Source organism: Myotis brandtii, unplaced genomic scaffold (genome assembly GCF_000412655.1).
Source record: "Myotis brandtii unplaced genomic scaffold, ASM41265v1 scaffold114, whole genome shotgun sequence".
NCBI classification, from domain to species: Eukaryota; Metazoa; Chordata; class Mammalia; order Chiroptera; family Vespertilionidae; genus Myotis; species Myotis brandtii.
In genome coordinates, this window is record NW_005353927.1 from 508,717 (window position 1) to 528,406 (window position 19,690).

At 42.6% G+C, this 19,690-nt stretch overlaps 1 protein-coding gene across 1 annotated transcript in view; it reads left to right on the forward strand.

Moving 5' to 3' along the window:
* Positions 1–14,386: 14,386 nt before the first annotated feature.
* Positions 14,387–19,690, forward strand: part of ARHGAP35 (Rho GTPase activating protein 35) — a 90,342-nt gene continuing 85,038 nt past the window's right edge. The window contains exon 1 of the mRNA XM_005857833.2: positions 14,387–18,266. Within this exon, the coding sequence (XP_005857895.1) occupies positions 14,577–18,266 (3,690 nt within the window). The 5' untranslated portion in view covers positions 14,387–14,576. The remainder of the gene's footprint in view (positions 18,267–19,690) is intronic.

Consider the following 19,690-nt stretch of genomic DNA (forward strand, 5'->3'; position numbering starts at 1 on the left):
GGGAGAGGGAAAGACAGAGAAACATCGATGTGAGAGAAACCCATCGATTGGTTGCCTCCTGCACGAGCCGACCAGGGCCCAGGCTGGGGAGGAGTCTGCAACCAAGGTACATACCCTTGACGGATTTGAACCTGAGACCTTTGGTCTGCAGGCCAACGCTCTATCCACTGAGCCAAACCGGCTAGGGCTGTGAATGATTCTTCACTGGGCAGAAGGGGCTCGGGGGAGTGTGTATCATCTCTTCAGCCTAGAGTGTAACCCAGGATGTCTTTAATGAAGAAGACTGAAGGGGTGGTGTGTTTGATACCATTTTGGTGTAAACAAGTTACATAAGTTTACATGGTGACACCTGTGCTCTTGAGGGTAGCTAGAGGGATTGTCCTGTTAGGGATAGCAAAATTAAGCCCAATAGGCTCCCTTACACTATTCACTAATCGGGTTTTCTGAGCAGAAAGTCAAAATAATCGATGAATGCAAGAGCAGGTGAGTGGTCTGAGGAGTAGAAGTAAGGGAGCTGGGTTGAATAACTCTGTTCATCACCAATTTTTTCCCCCCTGCACACTGTAGTAGTCACATTAGCCATGCTAGGAAAGTTTTCATTTAAGGTTTTTAAATAGTTGATGCTGTGGGTGGTCAAAGTCAGTCTGCTGATCAGGTTTAATAATGGTGGTTTACTTTACTATTTCATTCTGCGCTAGAAATTAGCAGTAGCTATTTCTTGTACATTGATTTCAAGACTTTTTGAAAGAAAGTAGCTGTGGTAAGTCCTCAGGGCCATGTGTGACCAGGGGAGTGATAGAGAGGTGAGGTCACTGAGGGAAACACTCAGTGGGTTTATGTTGGGATGAAACAGTGTGGGGGCATTCTGTGCATATGTGACTGAGAAAGGTATGTTCTATCCTAATGAGAGTATATTTTTGATCATCTGAACCCAGACAGGGTTTTCTGAATAGCAGCCCAATACACGAGGTCCAGGTGATTTCCTCTAGTAGAGAGGACAGCTATCGTGAAAGAGGAGGCTAGACCTGTTTTCCTTCGAAGTCTGAGAGCTAAAGTGTAGTGATAAGAAGTTAACTATGATCTTCATGAACATTACTGGCCAAGAACTTTCAAGGAATGGTGATAAAGAAGGAAGAACTGGTTTCTATTTTGGTCTGTTATCTTAGGGAAAATCATGAAGCTAGCATTTTATAGAAAATGCCATTTGTTCTAAATTCCTTATATGATCGCAAGTGTTTTCTTAGTTATTTTTGGATTCCCCAGCAGGACATGTTACTTGCATAGTTTGAAATTTATCTTAAAGTAGTGGGTGGTAGTTAGGTATTATATAGAACATGTAGCAGAAGCTCATGAAAGTATGCATATGGTGTGGATTGTCACGGTAACAAATGGTACTGGCTGAATGTCACTCCTTTTTGTCACCTTCCCAGTCATTTGGATTCTAGGATCTTGATTAATCTTATCATCTCTTCCCCAGGTGGGGGTAGGGTGGGAGAGGCCTAGTTAGAGCACCGGCCTCACAGCAGCTTCCCTTCTCTTCAGCTTCACATCTGTTACCTGAAGGAGCTGGCTGCCAGCTCTCCTCAGCTCCGCCTTCAAGGGGCAACAGAGCAGCTCATCTGCAAGTTCTTTTAGTTGTTAATTCCAAGAAGAATCTTAGGAATTTTTTTTCTAATTGACCTATTTTCTTCAGATTTTGCTTCTTATTTATCTGCCCTTTCCCCTTGGCAGACTCCCTTGACAGTAAGACACAGGGTCATCCGTTTAAGTATGGGAAGGAAATTATGGCCTTGAGCACAGTCAGAAAATCTGGCTCTCCCGGCGTTTCCTGTGAGCCACCGCTAAATTACAAAGACGGAGCCCTGACAAGGCTTTTCAAAGGGGCATTTTACACCACCACTGTGTCAGTGTTTCCATCGTAAGCAGTTGTTTTTCATGGTGCTTATTATGACTAGGTTTGAAGTAGCCTTTGCATGGGAAACATTTACCTACTGGGGTGAGCATAAAATAGCAGACAGCCAGTATGGCTCAGTGGTAGAGCATCGACCTATGAACCAGGAGGTCATGGTTTGATTCCTGGGTTTCGGGCTTAATCCCTGGTAGGGGGCATGCAGGAGGCGGCTGATCAGTGATTCTCTCTCATCATTGATGTTTCTTTCTCTCCCTCTCCTTTCCTATCTGAAATCAATTAAAATATACTTTAAAAATAAAATAGCAGGAGGGAGGGTGAGAACACAAGGGTAACTTTCAGAAGTCCCCTTCTCAACCCAGACCTGACCATGCTGTTCTTGCTCAGAATCCTGAGGGTTTCTCAGGTGATAAAGTCCAGACTCTCCTCAGTGTGACAGGGCTCTCCACACATTTGTCCCCAACCTCTCCCTCTGTACCTGCCTTCTGCTCTCTTTTCCAGTTGTCTGGCCAGGACAGCATGGTAGAATGGGAAGACCTTACTGGAGGCGTGAATGGCTGGAGGTGGTGCCGGGGGACCTGGGTTCGGGACCATGCTCCATCTCACTTGCTGAGTCATTTCCTTTCTGTCTCAGCAGGCATTGATCTGGGCAAGTTTCCTGAGTGAGGGGAGAAGAGTCTGGGGACAGACTGGGAGGCTCTATTTGACTCTTGCCTCTTGGCAGAATCTTAGGAATCGGATCACCAAATGTCTTACTATTAAACGGCTTTTTGAACCATGATGTTTTTGAGCTTTTAAAACTATAGATATTAAAAAAATTTTTTTCTTTTTATGTGGGATCCCAGTATATAAAACAGATCAAATTGAATCACTCTGTTTTAAGGCTGGAAGGTCTGATGCCTTAGTGCTGAAAAACTGCCAGTTACATCTGGGACCAGGGCATTGTTTTTCAATGTTTCTTCTCACTTGTTCCAGGGAGGGTTAGAGTCACCTGTTTGATAAGACCCCAGGCAGGGGCCTAGTATAGGGAGAAGAAGAGTGGATCTCTGTGGGTGATCCCTAGAGGTTGAGAGGGGGCCATGTTCAAACCCTAGCTCTGCTTGCTAGCCGTGTGAGCTTGGGTTTCTTCATTTTTCTGAATTCTATCCTTTTAAAAAACTGTAAAGTGTGTAAAGCATGTACAGTATGAAAACTTATGAGGTGAAAACTCATGTAACCAACCTAAGTCAAAAAATAGAAGGAAAACTCGACTTGTTCTTTTTTTTTTTTTTTTTTAATTAAATCATATCTCCTTTCCTAGCTTCACAGTAGGAACCTGAAATATGTTTTTAAAACATCAAGGTGATTGGCCGGCCGACTGGCCAGCATGGCTCAGTGGCTAGACGTCAACCCTTGCACCAGGAGGTCTGGTTCAATTCCCAGTTGGGGCACATGCCCAGGTTGTGGGTTCGATCTCTAGGGGTTGGGGGGGGCATGCAGGAGGCATCCCATCTCATCCAAAGTTTCTCTCTCATCTATGTTTTTCTCTCTCCCTTCCTCTCTCTAAAATCAGTAAAAACATATTTTTAAAAATCAAGGTGATAAATATTTGATTAAGAAATATTTTTCATAATAACTTTTGTTAAGAGTGCCTACATACACTATCTTTTCATCCAGAAAAATCTAGCTTGTTAATCTAGTTAGCTATATTAACTTATATATTCATCTCCTCAGTTATACATACCTCAATTTGCAGATTTTCACATATGATTAATTTGGCCTAGGGCACAATTTAGTGCTGATCCTGGTCCCTTTCCATGTTCTGTCTTGTAGTATTCTTTTTTTTTTCTTCTTCATTTCTCTCAGACTTCTGTTTTTAAATTCATTTCAAGCAAGGCAAGTGTAAGTAAACGTGGAGGCCAGAAAATGGAAAGGAGGAATCTGAGTATTGATTTGGCTTGTGTGAATCCTGAATTCTTTAATCTGTGGGTCCAAATTGTTCCCTACTAAAATTTGCTGGATTTAGAAGTTGCCTTTGTTTGTTCTGTTTCTGTATGACCATTGTTCTTATCATCAATACAGGTGGAATAACTTTTATTACTTACTAGAGGCCCGGTGCACGAAATTCATGCACTCGGGGGCAGGGGCGGGTCCCTCAGCCGGGCCTGTGCCCTCTTGCAGTCCAGGAGCCCTCGGGGGATGTCCAACTGACGGCTTAGGTCCGCTCTCCACAGGGAGCACGCCTACGCTGTCAGTTGGATATCCTTAGTGCTGCTGCGGAGACGGGAGAGGCTCCCGCCGCTACACTCGCTAGCTGTGAGTCCAGCTTCTGGCTGAGCGGCGCTCCCCCTGTGGGAGCACACTGACCACCAGGGGCAGCTCCTGAGTTGAGCATCTGCCCCTGGTGGTCAGTGCATGTCATAGTGACTGGTCATTCTGCCGTTGGGCCGAAACCAGCTCTCTGACATCCCCCGAGAGGGTCCCAGATTGCAAGAGAGCACAGGCCAGGCTGAGCGACCCCACCGGTGCACAATCAGGGCTGGGGAGGGACATGGGAGGTTGGCCAGCCAGGGAGGGACCGCAGGAGGGCTCCAGGGCATGCCTGGCTTGTCTTGCTCAGTCCCGATTGGCCGGACCCCAACAGCAAGCTAACCTACCGGTTGGAGCCTCTGCCCTCTTGTGGTCATTGCACATCATAGCGACTGGTCGACCAGTCGACTGTCTGCCCCCTGGTGGTCAGTGCACGTTATAGCGAGCAGTTGAGCGGCCTTAGTACATCATTAGCATATTACACTTTGATTGGTTGAATGGCCAACTGGACGACTGGACACTTAGCATAATTGGATTTTATTATATAGGATAGTTGCCTGTTTTAGAACTGGCAATTTATAGAATAATGCAAATGAGTAATGAGGAATAATTAGAAATAATGGGCTGAAATCCTCATGCCATATTAGAATGCCATCGGGAATTAGAATAGTAAGGCTTACTGTTGAACTTGAAAATAACCTGACCTATTTTTCCCAATTGACAGAAATGCCTGTTTCTTCAGCGCTGTCCTCTGCAAAGCACATTTAGCTGGACAGTGCCACCACTCTTGCATATTCAGAGAAATTTTTATGGTGAACATTCTTTGAAAAACTATTTTTGTACTGAGAAGTTAAAAAAAACTGAGTAGATCATAAGTGCTCAGAAATAACAGCTGAAATAATTTTATGTTTTCTTTACCATTTCAAAAATCAATATAAAATTGATCAGAATACCAGGAAATTCAAAGGTAAGACCTGGCTGTATTTGTGTGTGTGTGTGTGTTTTTTTAATCATCACATTTTTATCATTGGTTTTTAGAGAGGGGGGGGGGGGGGGGCGGAGAGAGAGAGAGAGACACATCAATTGGTTGCCTCCCGCACAGGACCCCGGGGGTTGAGCCTGCAACTGAGATATGTGCCCTTGAATGGAATTGAACCCGGGACCCTTCAGTCCACATGTGGACGCTGTATCCACTGAGGCAAACTGGCTAGGGCCCGGCTGTGGTTTTGTATATTGGTTTGGTAAGAATCTTAGCTCGCAGTATTAATGGTACACAGCCCGTGAGACTGAGGTTTATTGGAGTGCCTTCAGTTTCAAATTGGCTTTGGTTTTGCATTTTCTTTGCTGTGGAATATTTTTACAGCTTATCAGAAATCCTGTTTCCTTGTTGTTTTTCTTAATATAAGTAACCCAGAGAAATTGTGCTGCATCAGTGAGAAAGATTTCTCAGCGTTTGGTTTTCTCTTTGTTTCTAGTTGCTTTGATCAGATAGCTTGATTAGAACTCCAGAGCTACCTGGTAGAAAGCTGGTGAGGATAAAGTTCAAGGAAATGCTTTTGCTGTAAGCAGCCCCCTTCATTCATCAGGGGAATTTGATTTCATGCTGTGAATAACTTGGCTTAGAAATTGTGTTTCTTTGGGACCGGCTTGTAGAGTTCTGCACACCTCAGAGCATGAGAACTGTGTCAGGGTGAAGAGTGGGCTGCTTGCTTTGTTCCATGGGGCTGGCTAGGTGGTAAGATGGCTGCAGAGTTCTGTTTTTCTGTGCTGGAATTGAGAGGTGACTTTTCCAGGGCTTGGGGACGGGGGCAAATGAATCCCAAGGAGCAGGAAATGACATTTGCAAAAATGACAAATGGCATGTAAAGAGTCAGAGACTCTTTTCTAGTTGCTTTTTAAAAAAACTAACTGTAGCCCTAACTGGTTTGGCTCAGTGGATAGATAGAGCGTCAGCCTGCGGACTGTAGGGTCCCAGGTTCGATTCCGGTCAAGGGCATGTACCTTGGTTGCGGGCACATCCCCAGTAGGAGGTGTGCAGGAGGCAGCCAATCGATGTTTCTAACTCTCTATCCCTCTCCCTTCCTCCTCTCTGTAAAAAAATCAATAAAATATATTTTTAAAAAAACAACTAACTGTAAGCCATCCCTGGCTGGTGTTTGTCAGTAGTTAGAGTGTCAGCCCGCCCACCAAAGGATCGCAGGTTCAGTTTCCAGTCAAGGGCACATACTTGCATTGCAGGTTCATTCCCAGCCCAGTCAGGGCAGGTGTGGGAGGTAGTCAATCGTTTCTCTGTCTTTCTCTCCTCTCTCCCTCTCTTCCACTCTCTCTAAAAATCAATGGAAAAAGTATCTTCAGGTGAGGATTAACAAAAAAATATTTAAAAAAACTAACTATGTCAGATTATTTTCAAACTAAACATCTGAGTTATCCTTGAAAATTGTTTTTGAGCCCTTGTGTTTGCCTCATTGGGCTCTCTGGAGAGTGCTGTCCATTGAGTTGGCAGAAGGTATAGTGAGAGCTGAATGCACACATATACCCAGTGTCCAAGAATAGCCCATCTGTTGTGTGAGATTCCATGTTTCAATACCAGATGGTTAAACACTTAAATCAGTCTTTCCAAAGATCCAGATGACCCATTTCAGAGATTTCCTGTAACCTGAGCCCTAGGGATAGAGTGAGATTCTGGGGCTCTGAGGAAAGCTTCCCTCCTACACTAAACAGCAGTAGGTATGCTCTGCTTCCTTTGTAAATCCATAGTTTTCTGCCCCATTCCCCGTGTTGTTACTTTAATTTGCATTGGACTGGAAGGTAAAAATGTAACTGCCATATTCAAATGGAGCTTTCTTTATTTTTAAATATATTTTTATTGATTTCAGAGAGGAAGGGAGAGGGAGAGAGAGAGAGAAACATCAATGATGAGAGAGAATCATTGATCTGCTGTCTCCTGCACTCCCCCTACTGGAAATCAAGCCCGTAACCCAGGCATATGCCCTTGACTGGATTGAACCTGGGACCCTTCAGTCCACAGGCCTATGCTCTATCTACTGAACCAAACCAGCTAGGGCTAGAGCTTTCTTTTATGTAAAATGATCCACTTCTTAGACCAGTGATGGCGAACCTTTTGAGCTCGGCGTGTCAGCATTTTAAAAAACCCTATCTTAACTCTGGTGCCGTGTCACATATAAAAATTTTTGATATTTGCAACCATAGTAAAACAAAGATTTATATTTTTGATATTTATTTTATATATTTAAATGCCATTTAACAAAGAGAAATCAACCAAAAAAATGAGTTTGCATGTCACCTCTGACACGCGTGTCATAGGTTTGCCATCACTGTCTTAGACTATGTTGATTTGTTGGGTGAAGAGTTGAGATAGCAGTGTTAACACAGTAAATAACACTGGTGGGATAAAAGATTATTTTCATATTCAATTCTCACAGGTAAAAGTACAGCCCTGGCTGCCCTTCTCATCTTCTACCTCCCATGCATGAAAACTAGTTCAGTCAGTCTGTCCCAAACCATATTTGTTGCTTTTCCATTTTGGTCACCATTATCCATGCCCTTTCACATTTTTAGACTTGGGCCATCTCTCCAAGCCCTGCCAATCTTTTACGTACCAATTCTAATTTTACTTCAGCTCTGTCTGATACCTTCCCCAACCACCCAGAGCTGAATCTCTTCCTTTCTCTGGGCCCCAGGAAATGGTCTATGCCAGGGGTCCTCAAACTACGGCCCGCGGGCCACATGCAAATACAAATATTGTATTTGTTCCCGTTTTGTTTTTTTACTTCAAAATAAGATATGTGCAGTGTGCATAGGAATTTGTTCATAGTTTTTTTTTTAACTATAGTCCGGCCCTCCAACGGTCTGAGGGACAGTGAACTGGCCCCCTGTTTAAAAAGTTTGAGGACCCCTGGTCTATGCCATCTATTGTCTTGTGGTTTAGTTATTGTTAAGTAAAAGTATTACATCTCAAGTACACTATAAGATTCTCATCAGCAAGTACAGTGTCCCATTCATTCTTTGTTTCAACACATCATCTTAGCTCTATAAATCTGTTTTTGATTTGGTTGATGGACAGCTCAGTTCTCAATTCTAAAGATTAGAGACTAGAATAATCCAAAAACACTTAACTCCTTTGAAATATCATGAAGGAAGGAGAAGATTTAGCTGCTCTGTAATTGGGGTCATCAGTTCTCTTCTATTCAGTAGTAGAGTTTGTTGAGTTTGATGTCCTTTTCATAAGACACTTCTCATGTGGTGAAGAGATGAGCAGAATAAGGGCATGAAGACTACATAGGTTAGGTTCACGAAGATGATAATTTCTATTTACAGCTAAGTACCCTAAAATGTCACTTAAAGGTTTTATAAATTCATCTTGATTTCACACATGAATGAATTGGGTGAATAAGGACCTTGAACTCCACTTCCAAAAACCTTAAGAAAATTTACTTTAATGCTTATTGATATGAAAATGTTGGGACTTTTGAGAATATTTTGTTTAAATTGAGTGGTTCAGTAGACTACAGAGTAGTGTTCTCTTACTCGAGCTTCTATATTCAATCCTTCCTGGCTCATTTGGAAAATAAATTAGTCTACAAAATTCTCCTTTAGGAGTCTCTTACAGGGAAAATGTTTCCTAGTTAGAGCCCTTTCTTTTCTCCTGTAGCTCTGAATCTTATCATGTATCAACTTACTGCAAACATTTTAACCAACTGCTGAGGGTAATTCATAGCTTTGAAAACCCATTCAGAAATTTAAGGTGTTGCCCTGGCCGATGGGCTCAGTGGTTAGAGCACCAGCCCATGCACTGAAGGGTCTTGGGTTCCAATCCGTATTAAGGGGACGTACTTGGGTTTCAGGTTTGTTTCCGAGCCCCAATGTTGGAACGGCCAATTGATGTGTTTGCTCTCGCATCGATGGCCCCCTCTCAAAAAATTAATGGAAAATGTATCCTTGTGTGAGGATTAACTTTTTAAAAAAATTATGGTAACAAGTATTTTCTTTTCTTTGCTAACAGCTCCCTATGAAATTATTTCATATTATATTATTATATAATATTATATAGCTATAATAATATTTTATTTATAATATTTATATTTTGTTTACAAATACTTATGATTATTATTATATAATATTATAGTATTATTAGTTTGGTGGTGTTCTATATATGTTGTTTGGAAATAAATGCATTTTCAGAATTTGTTGACCATACTCATAGGGAGAGAGGGTAGTTTGGTTAAGGACCTGTGTGTGTATCATGGAGCATTCCAGATCACAGAGCCCAGAAACATTTCCTCTTGGGCTGGGTGGTGGACATGGGGTTGCAGAGTAGAGGGTGAAACACTGATAGAGTTGTTGACAGTATATATGCACTTTAGCAGCCATAGTAATGCTGGATCACAGGCATTTCTGTGTCCTGTGAAATGTGTACTATCTTGGGAATGTTACCACTTCTTGCCCTGGGTGTTTTGTAGAGGTGTAAAAAAACACCTCCTCCTGCCTTCCAGTTGAGGCGCCCTTTGGGGAATTGGTGTCTTGGTTAAACACATCAAATAAACAACTCTGGGAATCTGGTGACAGGTTCTAAAAAGTTCTCATATGTTTGTATTATGTTTTCATGACATATATTTGTGACAAAGAATTGAAAATACTCTAGAATTATTTTTCTTTCTGAAGTAGTTGACTTATGGCATAAAATTAAATGTTACGTTCTGTGTTTTTTATTTTTCTAATACAAGTAGCTCTGTAAATCTGAAAAATAAAAGGAGTTACTGTTTTAAAGAATATTTTTGCCCCCTCTGCAGTAACTCTTCGGTTTTAAAAGGATTAGTATTGGCAGATTATTAGAATGGACATTCAGATTTTGCTGTTGGAGAAACTTAGTTGCCCACTAAGAACACCAGTTCCCATCAGATTAAAATTAAAGACATGCGTTGTCTTCTACTTTCTCTTTCTTTGTGGCGGTCAGATCATTAAATTTAGTGACTCAGCTAATTTTTTTTTTTACCCACCTCTTAGAAAAGTTGAATGTGTTTGTGACCAAGCACTTAAGGTTATTTCCTTTAAACCAAGTGTTTAAGACGTTTTTAGATTTATAACAGTCTTTGTTTACTGTGTAATTCAGTCCAATTGAGGAACTAGTAAAACTGCATTATCCAGACATCAAAGACAGACATGTAAGAAGAGCATACTTATACCAGGAAACCTATTAGGTTTCTAACAAGTGGAAAGTTACCAGGTGTCCAAAAATTAACCACTCCCATGCCAGTTTTTTCTTTTCTCTCTATCTCTATCTCTATCTCTATCTCTATCTCTATCTGGTGTGGCTTTTTAAAAGTTAGTTAGCATTATGGGTTTAAAATATCAGTTGCTACATTCTTGAGTTGAGAATGTTTTTTTCTTTAGCTTCCTTCAGATAACTGAGACTACCTTGAATGGACTAAATAAAGTAACATGCCATTAAAAAATTGTAACCAAGCAGGTATTGAATGGATGATAGTTCAAAATTGAGACAATATCTTTATTTCTTGAGGTTTAAGAGCAGATCAGGGTGTGTTTTCCTGAGATTCCTGTGAAGGGAGATTATTTGGCCACTTTACAGAGAATACGTGGACTGATTTGCCAGGTGCATGCAGCAGTCACTTGAAGTAGGACCTGTGTCACCAAGTTGTGTTTCAAGATTGGTCAAATGGGTGGCCTTGACTCCTGCTAGTCCCTGGGATTAGGAATTGATAGAGAAGGGCCCTGTATTGGGAGCAGCACCCTTGAAACCTTCATCAACATTCCCATCTGAGTCTCCGTTTTAACAACCCAGGCCTCCTCATGGGTTGAAACAAAATTGTATATGTGCACTACAGAGTAATGTGCAAAAGCACTTAGATTTCCCAGCTTTCCTTTTCAGGTATTTCAGAGGATGTGTGTAAACATACTTTATTTAGGTATTCATAAACATCTCATAATTTTACTTGGGTAAGCAAGTCCCCAGGGAGGTGGGGGTGGGGGTGGGGCTCGGGAAGATTTATTTTGTCTTGTCTCTCCCATGGGTGCCTGCTGGAGTCTGGGACTTAGCTTCTTTAGGAGCACGCCACTAAGGTTATCTGGAGGCCATTGCTTGCAGTGGCTGAGATTTCTCTTTTGAAAATAGTCACGAGTTTTACATACCACATCAGCCACGTTTTGTTTCCATAGGGGGTTTGACTTTTTGGGTATCAGAGGAAGATATGGGTGTTTTGGAAAGGTCTGAGAAGTTATCATAGGGGACAACTGTGCTCTCCCATTCATTGCCCCCTAGGCTCAGTCAGAATAACGTTTGGTGGTCTGACTTCCGGCAACATTTCTTATGAGATAGGCCACAAAAACATAGTAAGGTTGTGGAAATATTGGGTACCTACCAGACATAAATGAGATTCAAGAGAAAATTGCTCTGTTTATTTTAAATTCTCCTCTTTGGGTGCTCTCAGGAGACTGTCTATTTGGTTGCAGGTTTTGCAAAGTCTTATTTGTGCGTCTAAGTAGATGGCAGTGCAACATAAACAGTAGTAGTCAGAAGACCATTTCTGTAGAGGCAGCCAGAGACTACACATCTGACTTATTTAGCTGGAAAGTCTCTAAAGAATTTGTAAGACATCATAACATTGTATTACCTCATCTATTCAACCTTTAAGTCCTGTACGGTGCCACTTTTCAGCCATAGTCTGTGCTTCCACAACCTTCAGGAAAAAAATCTAAGCTCTCTGAAAGTGGCTTGATCTGGCTCCTGCTCACCAGCTAGTGCATTTCTCCCATCTCTTCCCCACTCACACTTGGTTTCAGCTGGTTCCCCATCGCCCATGCTTTTTTTTCTGGAGAGAGAGGGTCTTTGCTCATTTCATTCCATCTACTTCAGATTTCACCTGAGATGGAACTTCTTTCACAAAGGTTTTCCTAAATCTAAAAGACTGGATTTGAAGACTCTTTAATATGCTCTCATAGTCATTCATTTACCCACTTTTTCAGTAAATATTTGTGTCAAGCACTGTGTCATAACCGAGGACGCAGAAGTGAATAAGATAGGCCCTAGCTGGTTTGGCTCAGTGGATAGAGCGTCAGCCTATGGACCAAAGGGTCCTGGGTTCGATTCCAGTTAAGGGCATGTACCTTGGTTGCAGGCTTCTCCCTGGCCCGGGCCCTGGTCAGGGTGCATGCAGGAGGCAACCAATTGATGTGTTTCTCTCACATCGGTATTTCTCTCTGACTCCCTCTCTTCCATTCTGTCTGAAAATCAATGGAAAAATATCCTCGGGTGAGGATCAAAAAAAAAAAAAAAGAATTGAACAAGACAGTTGGGACTTGTCCTCACAGAGCTTATGTTCTTTTTTTCCTTCTTAATATATTTTTATTGATTTCAGAGAGAAAGGGAGAGGGAGAGAGCAAAACATCAATGATGAGAGAAAATGATTGGCTGTACACCTCCCACTGGGGATGGAGCCTGCAGCCTGGGCATGTGCCCTGACCGGAATTGAACCATGACCTCCTGGTTTTAGGTCAGTGCTCAACCATTGAGCCATACTGGCCGGGCGAGCTTATGTTCTTGTCAGGGAAACCACCCCATATTCACACATTAAAAAACTTTTTATGCTCTAGGTTTGGCTCAGTGGATAGAGCGTCAGCCTGTGGACTAAAGGGTCCCGGGTTTGATTCTGGCCAAGGGCACATGTCCGGGTTGCGGGCTCATTCCCCAGTGAGGGGTGTGCAGGAGGCAGCCAATCAATGATTCTCTCTCATCGTTGAAATTTCTATCTCTCTCTCTCCCTTCCTCCCTGAAACCAATAAAAAACTATGTTAAAAAAAATAAATAAACTTTTTATTTGGAAATAATTACAGACTTGTAGAAAGTTGCAAAATTAAAATAGCACAAAGGAATATCCTATATACTTTGCCCACATTCCTCTATTATTGATATTTTACCTCCTCATTTGCATTCTTACTCTATATAAACTTAGTGAGGGTTTTTTTCTGGACCAGTAATATACATTATGACCTTTCCCCCCAAAATATTTCAGAGTGTATTTCCTAAGAGCATAGCTGTTCTCTCACATGAATGTTAAATCAACTTCATAAATTTACATAAGTAAAATTCTTTTATTTAATATTCTGTTATAGTCCAGTGTTGTTAACTCATCTAATAATGTCCTGTATAGCATCCCCCTTTACCCCTCTCTGGTGCACAATTCAGTCTAGGGTCAGGTAATTGCATTTAGTTAGGATGTCTCTTTTTAGCCTCCCTTAATCTGTAATGTTTACATAACCATTCTTTGTCAATTATGATGTTGCTATTTTTTTAAAGTATAGGGTGACCCCTCTCCCCCATTTTTAAACAGAATCTGGCTCATTTTGTGTTTTTCTGATGTTTCCTTGTGATTAGGATGAGGTAATGGATTCTAGGCCATCATACTGCATAGTGATGTATCCTCCCGGGGGATCACATTTGAGGCTCATGATGTTCTTCTAGCCCTCTTTGGTGATGATAATTTTCATTACCCAAAGTGTTGCCCAGTTTCTCCACTGTATAATTAGTGTTGTTGTTTTTATTTTTTCCTTTGCAACTAGTAAGTAGCCTTTCAGAGGACACCTCAATTACGTACAAATACGCTGCTGCTCATCAAAATCTCCCCCCTAGATTTAGCGTCAAGTGGTGATTCTTGTCTGATCCAGTAGTACGACCTGAAGGTTTCTTTATTTTGCAGTGGCTTATAATTCCTTACTGTACTTCGTTTGGTGCTCAGACTGTCTCAGATTTGACCTGTGGGAGCCCCTTTGACTGGCTCCTGTATCCTTATGAGGCATTCTATCATTTTTTCTAGCACTTCCTTTCTTGCACAACAAGATGTTCCAGGCTCATCTTGTACTAATCCTGCCCTATCCTTGGAATCAGCAGTTTTTCCAAGCAGCCCTCAAACCCTTGTTTTAGCACTTAGCACACTGCTTACTATATGTCTTCCTCTGTTGGAGGACATTGTACCTCTCTGAGGGTACATTTATGGCATTCTTATTCACTCTTACATCTTCAACCAGTATTAGGTCTGGAATATTCATTGTTTACTGTATTTGTTGAATAAGAATATCGATTTCTGCTATAGTTCAGTGATTATAATTGAATTCCAAAATGATGATACTGATGGGTTTTCTTTTTTCTCCATCTAGGAAGAAATGTGGGCTATTTGGCGATGAGAAGTGGCAAAAACTGACCTTGTACTGGTACACAAGCACTACAGGACCTGACACTGCTGCACGGACAGCCAGCCCCTGCTGATAATGTTGGGAAGCCATCGGGTCCACTGGAAAACACTAATCTGATCTCGGAAGTGGCTGATTGTGGCAGGATGTGTCGACGATGATGATGGCAAGAAAGCAAGATGTCCGCATTCCCACCTACAACATCAGTGTGGTGGGATTGTCTGGGACCGAGAAGGAGAAGGGCCAGTGCGGCATTGGGAAGTCTTGTCTGTGCAACCGCTTCGTGCGCCCAAGTGCTGATGAATTTCACTTGGACCATACCTCTGTCCTCAGCACCAGTGACTTTGGTGGGCGAGTGGTCAATAATGACCACTTTCTCTACTGGGGAGAAGTTAGCCGATCCCTGGAGGATTGCGTGGAATGTAAGATGCACATTGTGGAGCAGACTGAATTCATTGATGATCAGACTTTTCAACCTCATCGCAGCACGGCCCTACAGCCCTATATCAAGAGAGCTGCTGCGACCAAGCTCGCATCTGCTGAGAAACTCATGTACTTTTGCACTGACCAGCTGGGGCTGGAGCAGGACTTTGAGCAGAAACAAATGTCAGATGGAAAGCTGCTAATTGATGGTTTTCTTCTTGGTATTGACGTTAGCAGGGGCATGAATAGGAACTTTGATGACCAGCTCAAGTTTGTCTCCAATCTCTACAATCAGCTTGCAAAAACAAAAAAACCCATAGTGGTGGTCCTGACTAAGTGTGACGAAGGCGTTGAGCGGTACATTAGAGATGCACATACTTTTGCCTTAAGCAAAAAGAACCTCCAGGTCGTGGAGACCTCTGCAAGATCCAACGTAAACGTGGACTTGGCTTTCAGCACCTTAGTGCAGCTCATTGATAAAAATCGGGGAAAGACGAAAATCATCCCTTACTTTGAAGCTCTCAAGCAGCAGAGTCAGCAGATAGCTACGGCAAAAGACAAATATGAGTGGCTGGTGAGTCGCATTGTGAAAAACCACAATGAGAACTGGCTAAGTGTCAGCCGAAAGATGCAGGCCTCTCCGGAGTACCAGGACTATGTCTACCTGGAAGGGACTCAGAAAGCCAGGAAGCTGTTTCTCCAGCACATCCACCGCCTCAAGCACGAGCATATTGAGCGCAGAAGGAAGCTGTACCTGGCAGCCCTGCCATTAGCTTTTGAAGCTCTTATACCCAATCTAGATGAAATAGACCACCTAAGCTGCATAAAAGCCAAAAAGCTCTTGGAGACCAAGTCAGAATTCTTGAAGTGGTTTGTTGTGCTTGAGGAGACCCCATGGGATGCCACCAGCCACATTGACAACATGGAGAATGAGCGGATTCCCTTTGATTTAATGGATACGGGCCCCGCAGAGCAGCTGTATGAGGCCCACTTAGAGAAACTACGGAACGAGAGGAAAAGAGCTGAGATGAGAAGGGCATTTAAAGAAAACCTGGAGACCTCGCCTTTCATAACTCCTGGGAAACCTTGGGAAGAGGCCCGTAGTTTCATCATGAATGAAGATTTCTACCAGTGGCTGGAAGAATCTGTATACATGGATATCTATGGGAAACACCAAAAGCAAATTATAGACAGAGCAAAGGAAGAGTTTCAGGAGCTGCTTGTAGAATATTCAGAATTGTTCTATGAGCTAGAGCTGGATGCAAAGCCCAGCAAGGAGAAGATGGGGGTCATTCAGGATGTTCTGGGGGAGGAACAGCGATTTAAAGCATTACAGAAGCTCCAAGCGGAGCGTGATGCCCTTATTCTGAAGCACATTCATTTTGTGTACCACCCAACAAAAGAAACGTGCCCTAGCTGCCCGGCTTGTGTGGATGCTAAGATTGAGCACTTGATTAGTTCTTGGTTTATCCGGCCATCTGACCGGAATCAGAAAAATTCACTTTCTGACCCCAACATTGATAGAATCAACTTGGTTATCTTGGGCAAAGATGGTCTTGCCCGAGAGTTGGCCAATGAGATTCGAGCTCTTTGTACAAATGATGACAAGTATGTGATAGATGGTAAAATGTATGAGCTTTCCCTGAGGCCAATAGAAGGCAATGTCAGGCTTCCTGTGAACTCTTTCCAAACGCCAACATTTCAGCCCCACGGATGTCTCTGCCTTTACAATTCAAAGGAATCTCTGTCCTATGTGGTGGAGAGTATAGAGAAGAGTAGAGAGTCCACACTTGGTAGGCGAGATAATCATTTGGTCCATCTCCCACTGACACTGATTTTGGTTAACAAGAGAGGAGACACCAGTGGGGAGACCCTGCATAGCTTAATACAACAAGGTCAGCAGATTGCTAGCAAACTTCAGTGTGTCTTTGTGGACCCTGCTTCTGCTGGCATTAGTTACGGACGCAACATTAACGAAAAGCACATCAGTCAAGTTTTGAAAGGACTCCTGGACTCTAAGCGCAACTTAAACCTGGTCAGTTCTACTGCTAGCATCAAAGATCTGGCTGATGTTGACCTGCGCATTGTCATGTGTTTGATGTGTGGAGATCCTTTTAGTGCAGATGACATACTCTTGCCTGTCCTTCAGTCCCAAACCTGTAAATCTTCCCATTGTGGGAGCAACAACTCTGTTTTACTTGAACTACCAATCGGACTACACAAGAAGCGCATTGAACTGTCTATTCTTTCATACCATTCCTCGTTTAGCATCAGGAAAAGCCGGTTAGTCCATGGGTACATTGTTTTTTATTCAGCCAAACGTAAGGCCTCCCTGGCTATGCTACGTGCCTTTCTTTGTGAAGTGCAGGACATTATCCCCATCCAGCTGGTCGCACTCACTGATGGCGCTATAGATGTCCTGGACAACGACTTAAGCCGGGAACAGCTGACTGAGGGGGAGGAGATTGCTCAAGAAATTGATGGCAGATTCACAAGCATTCCCTGTAGCCAGCCCCAGCATAAACTTGAGCTCTTCCACCCGTTTTTTAAAGATGTGGTGGAGAAAAAGAACATCATTGAGGCTACTCATATGTACGATAACGCTGCCGAGGCCTGTAGCACCACGGAGGAGGTGTTTAACTCTCCTCGGGCCGGCTCTCCGCTCTGCAACTCAAACCTGCAGGATTCAGAAGAGGATATCGAGCCCCCTTCTTACAGCCTATTTCGAGAAGACACATCACTGCCCTCCCTGTCCAAAGATCATTCTAAGTTCTCTATGGAACTGGAGGGAAATGATGGGCTGTCTTTATTCATGAGCAACTTTGAGAGTAAAACAACTTTGAACAACAAAGTACCTCCGCCAGTCAAACCAAAGCCTCCTGTCCATTTTGAAATTACAAAGGGGGATCTGTCTTACTTAGAGCAAGGCCATAGAGATGGACAGAGGAAGTCTATGTCTTGTAGCACCTGGCTACCTCCAGATGGGTTCGATCCTTCTGATTACGCCGAACCCATGGATGCTGTGGTCAAGCCAAGGAATGAAGAAGAAAACATATACTCAGTGCCCCACGACAGCACTCAAGGCAAGATCATCACCATTCGGAATATCAACAAAGCCCAATCTAATGGCAGTGGGAATGGTTCTGATAGTGAAATGGACACTAGCTCTCTAGAGCGAGGCCGCAAAGTTTCCATTGTGAGCAAGCCAGTGCTATACAGGACAAGATGCAGCCGCCTAGGGAGGTTTGCTAGTTATCGAACCAGCTTCAGCGTGGGGAGCGATGATGAGCTGGGACCCATCCGGAAGAAAGAGGAGGACCAGGCATCCCAAGGTTATAAAGGGGACAATGCTGTCATTCCATATGAAACAGATGAAGATCCAAGGAGGAGAAATATTCTTCGCAGTCTAAGAAGGAACACTAAGGTAAGACACCAGTTTAGAAATGAGTCATAGAAGTAGCTTGCACAGTATCTTGGTGAGAGTTTACTGACGATGATTTTCAAGGACAGCTTCCTCTGGTAAAAATCTGTGTGTGTGTGTTTACTCTTTGTTTGACTTAGCATATAAAAGTAAGCAGTGTTGCCCGGCTGGTGTTGCTCAGTGGTTGAGCTTTGACCTGTGAACCAGGAAGTCACGGTTTGATTCCTGGAACCAGGAAGTCACGGTTTGATTCCTGGTCATGGCACATGCCCTGGTTGCTGGCTCGATCCTTAGTAAGGGGCATGCAGGAGGCAGCTGAATAATGATTCTCTCTCATCATTGATGTTTCTATCTCTCTCTCTCTCTCTCCCTCTCCCTCTCTGAAATCAATAAAAATATATTTAATACAAAAAAAGTAGGCAGTGTTTTTGATAGCTACTGCTGGTGTTCTCAATAGTAAGGACCTTGAATAGACAGCTTGACTTGTCTTTGTTCAAAATGATAATTACCAAAATGAGCAGAAAGTGTTCTGACAAGTTGCCAAGCTAGTGACGATATGCTTGTTCTTCCTTCACTTAAATACCAGAATCCAAAATTGTGTGCCTCAGTCTTATTGCTAAACAAACAGCTCACTCATACATGTCTTACTGGCTCCTCTTCCCCATAACATTTTAGGTTAGAAAAAGTGATAATTATTTTATTGGCACAAATCAGTAAAGGGTATTCAAGTACGTAAATGAAAAATAAGGATCTTACCACCGTGACTTCTAAACCTGTCCCATATTTACAGTGTCAGAAAGGGGCAAGGCTGTATCATTTTTGTTCTGTTCCTCTCCCACTCTGAGCTGATATTAATAAATATCATAGGCATTCTTTTCCTATCTGGTTTTCCCTCGGTTTGTTTTTCTGCTTGGATGCCTTTATCTGCCTTTAGTATTTTGTTCTCCAAAGGTTGGTAGTGAACAGACCCATGGAAAGCATGAAGCCAGAAAGTAGCCTGACCTACGTCCCAGTATTTCCTTAAAGCTCCTGTTTAATGATACTGGGATCCAAACATTTTGAACGTTTTGTCTTCTCTTCCTCCTCCACTCCCAGTGTTGCCAGAACAGCTTCTCTAAATGCTGACAGGATTCAGATTTGTGGGGGTGTTTGCACACCTGGGAATTAGGAAAGTGGCATAATAGCACACTGCGAATTATAACTGTTTTTCTGACTTCTGTTTTTAATACCTGTTGAAAATAATGCTTTTAAAACACAATTCCCAAACAAACCATGCTTTAAACTGTAAAGAGCACACACTGTGTAGGCACAGCAGAAAACGGCTGGATAGGGTGAGCACCTGAGGTCGCTGCATCCATGTTGGTAATGAGCACTTTTTACCTAAGAACTTCTTTTTTTAAAATATATTTTTATTTTAAATATATTTT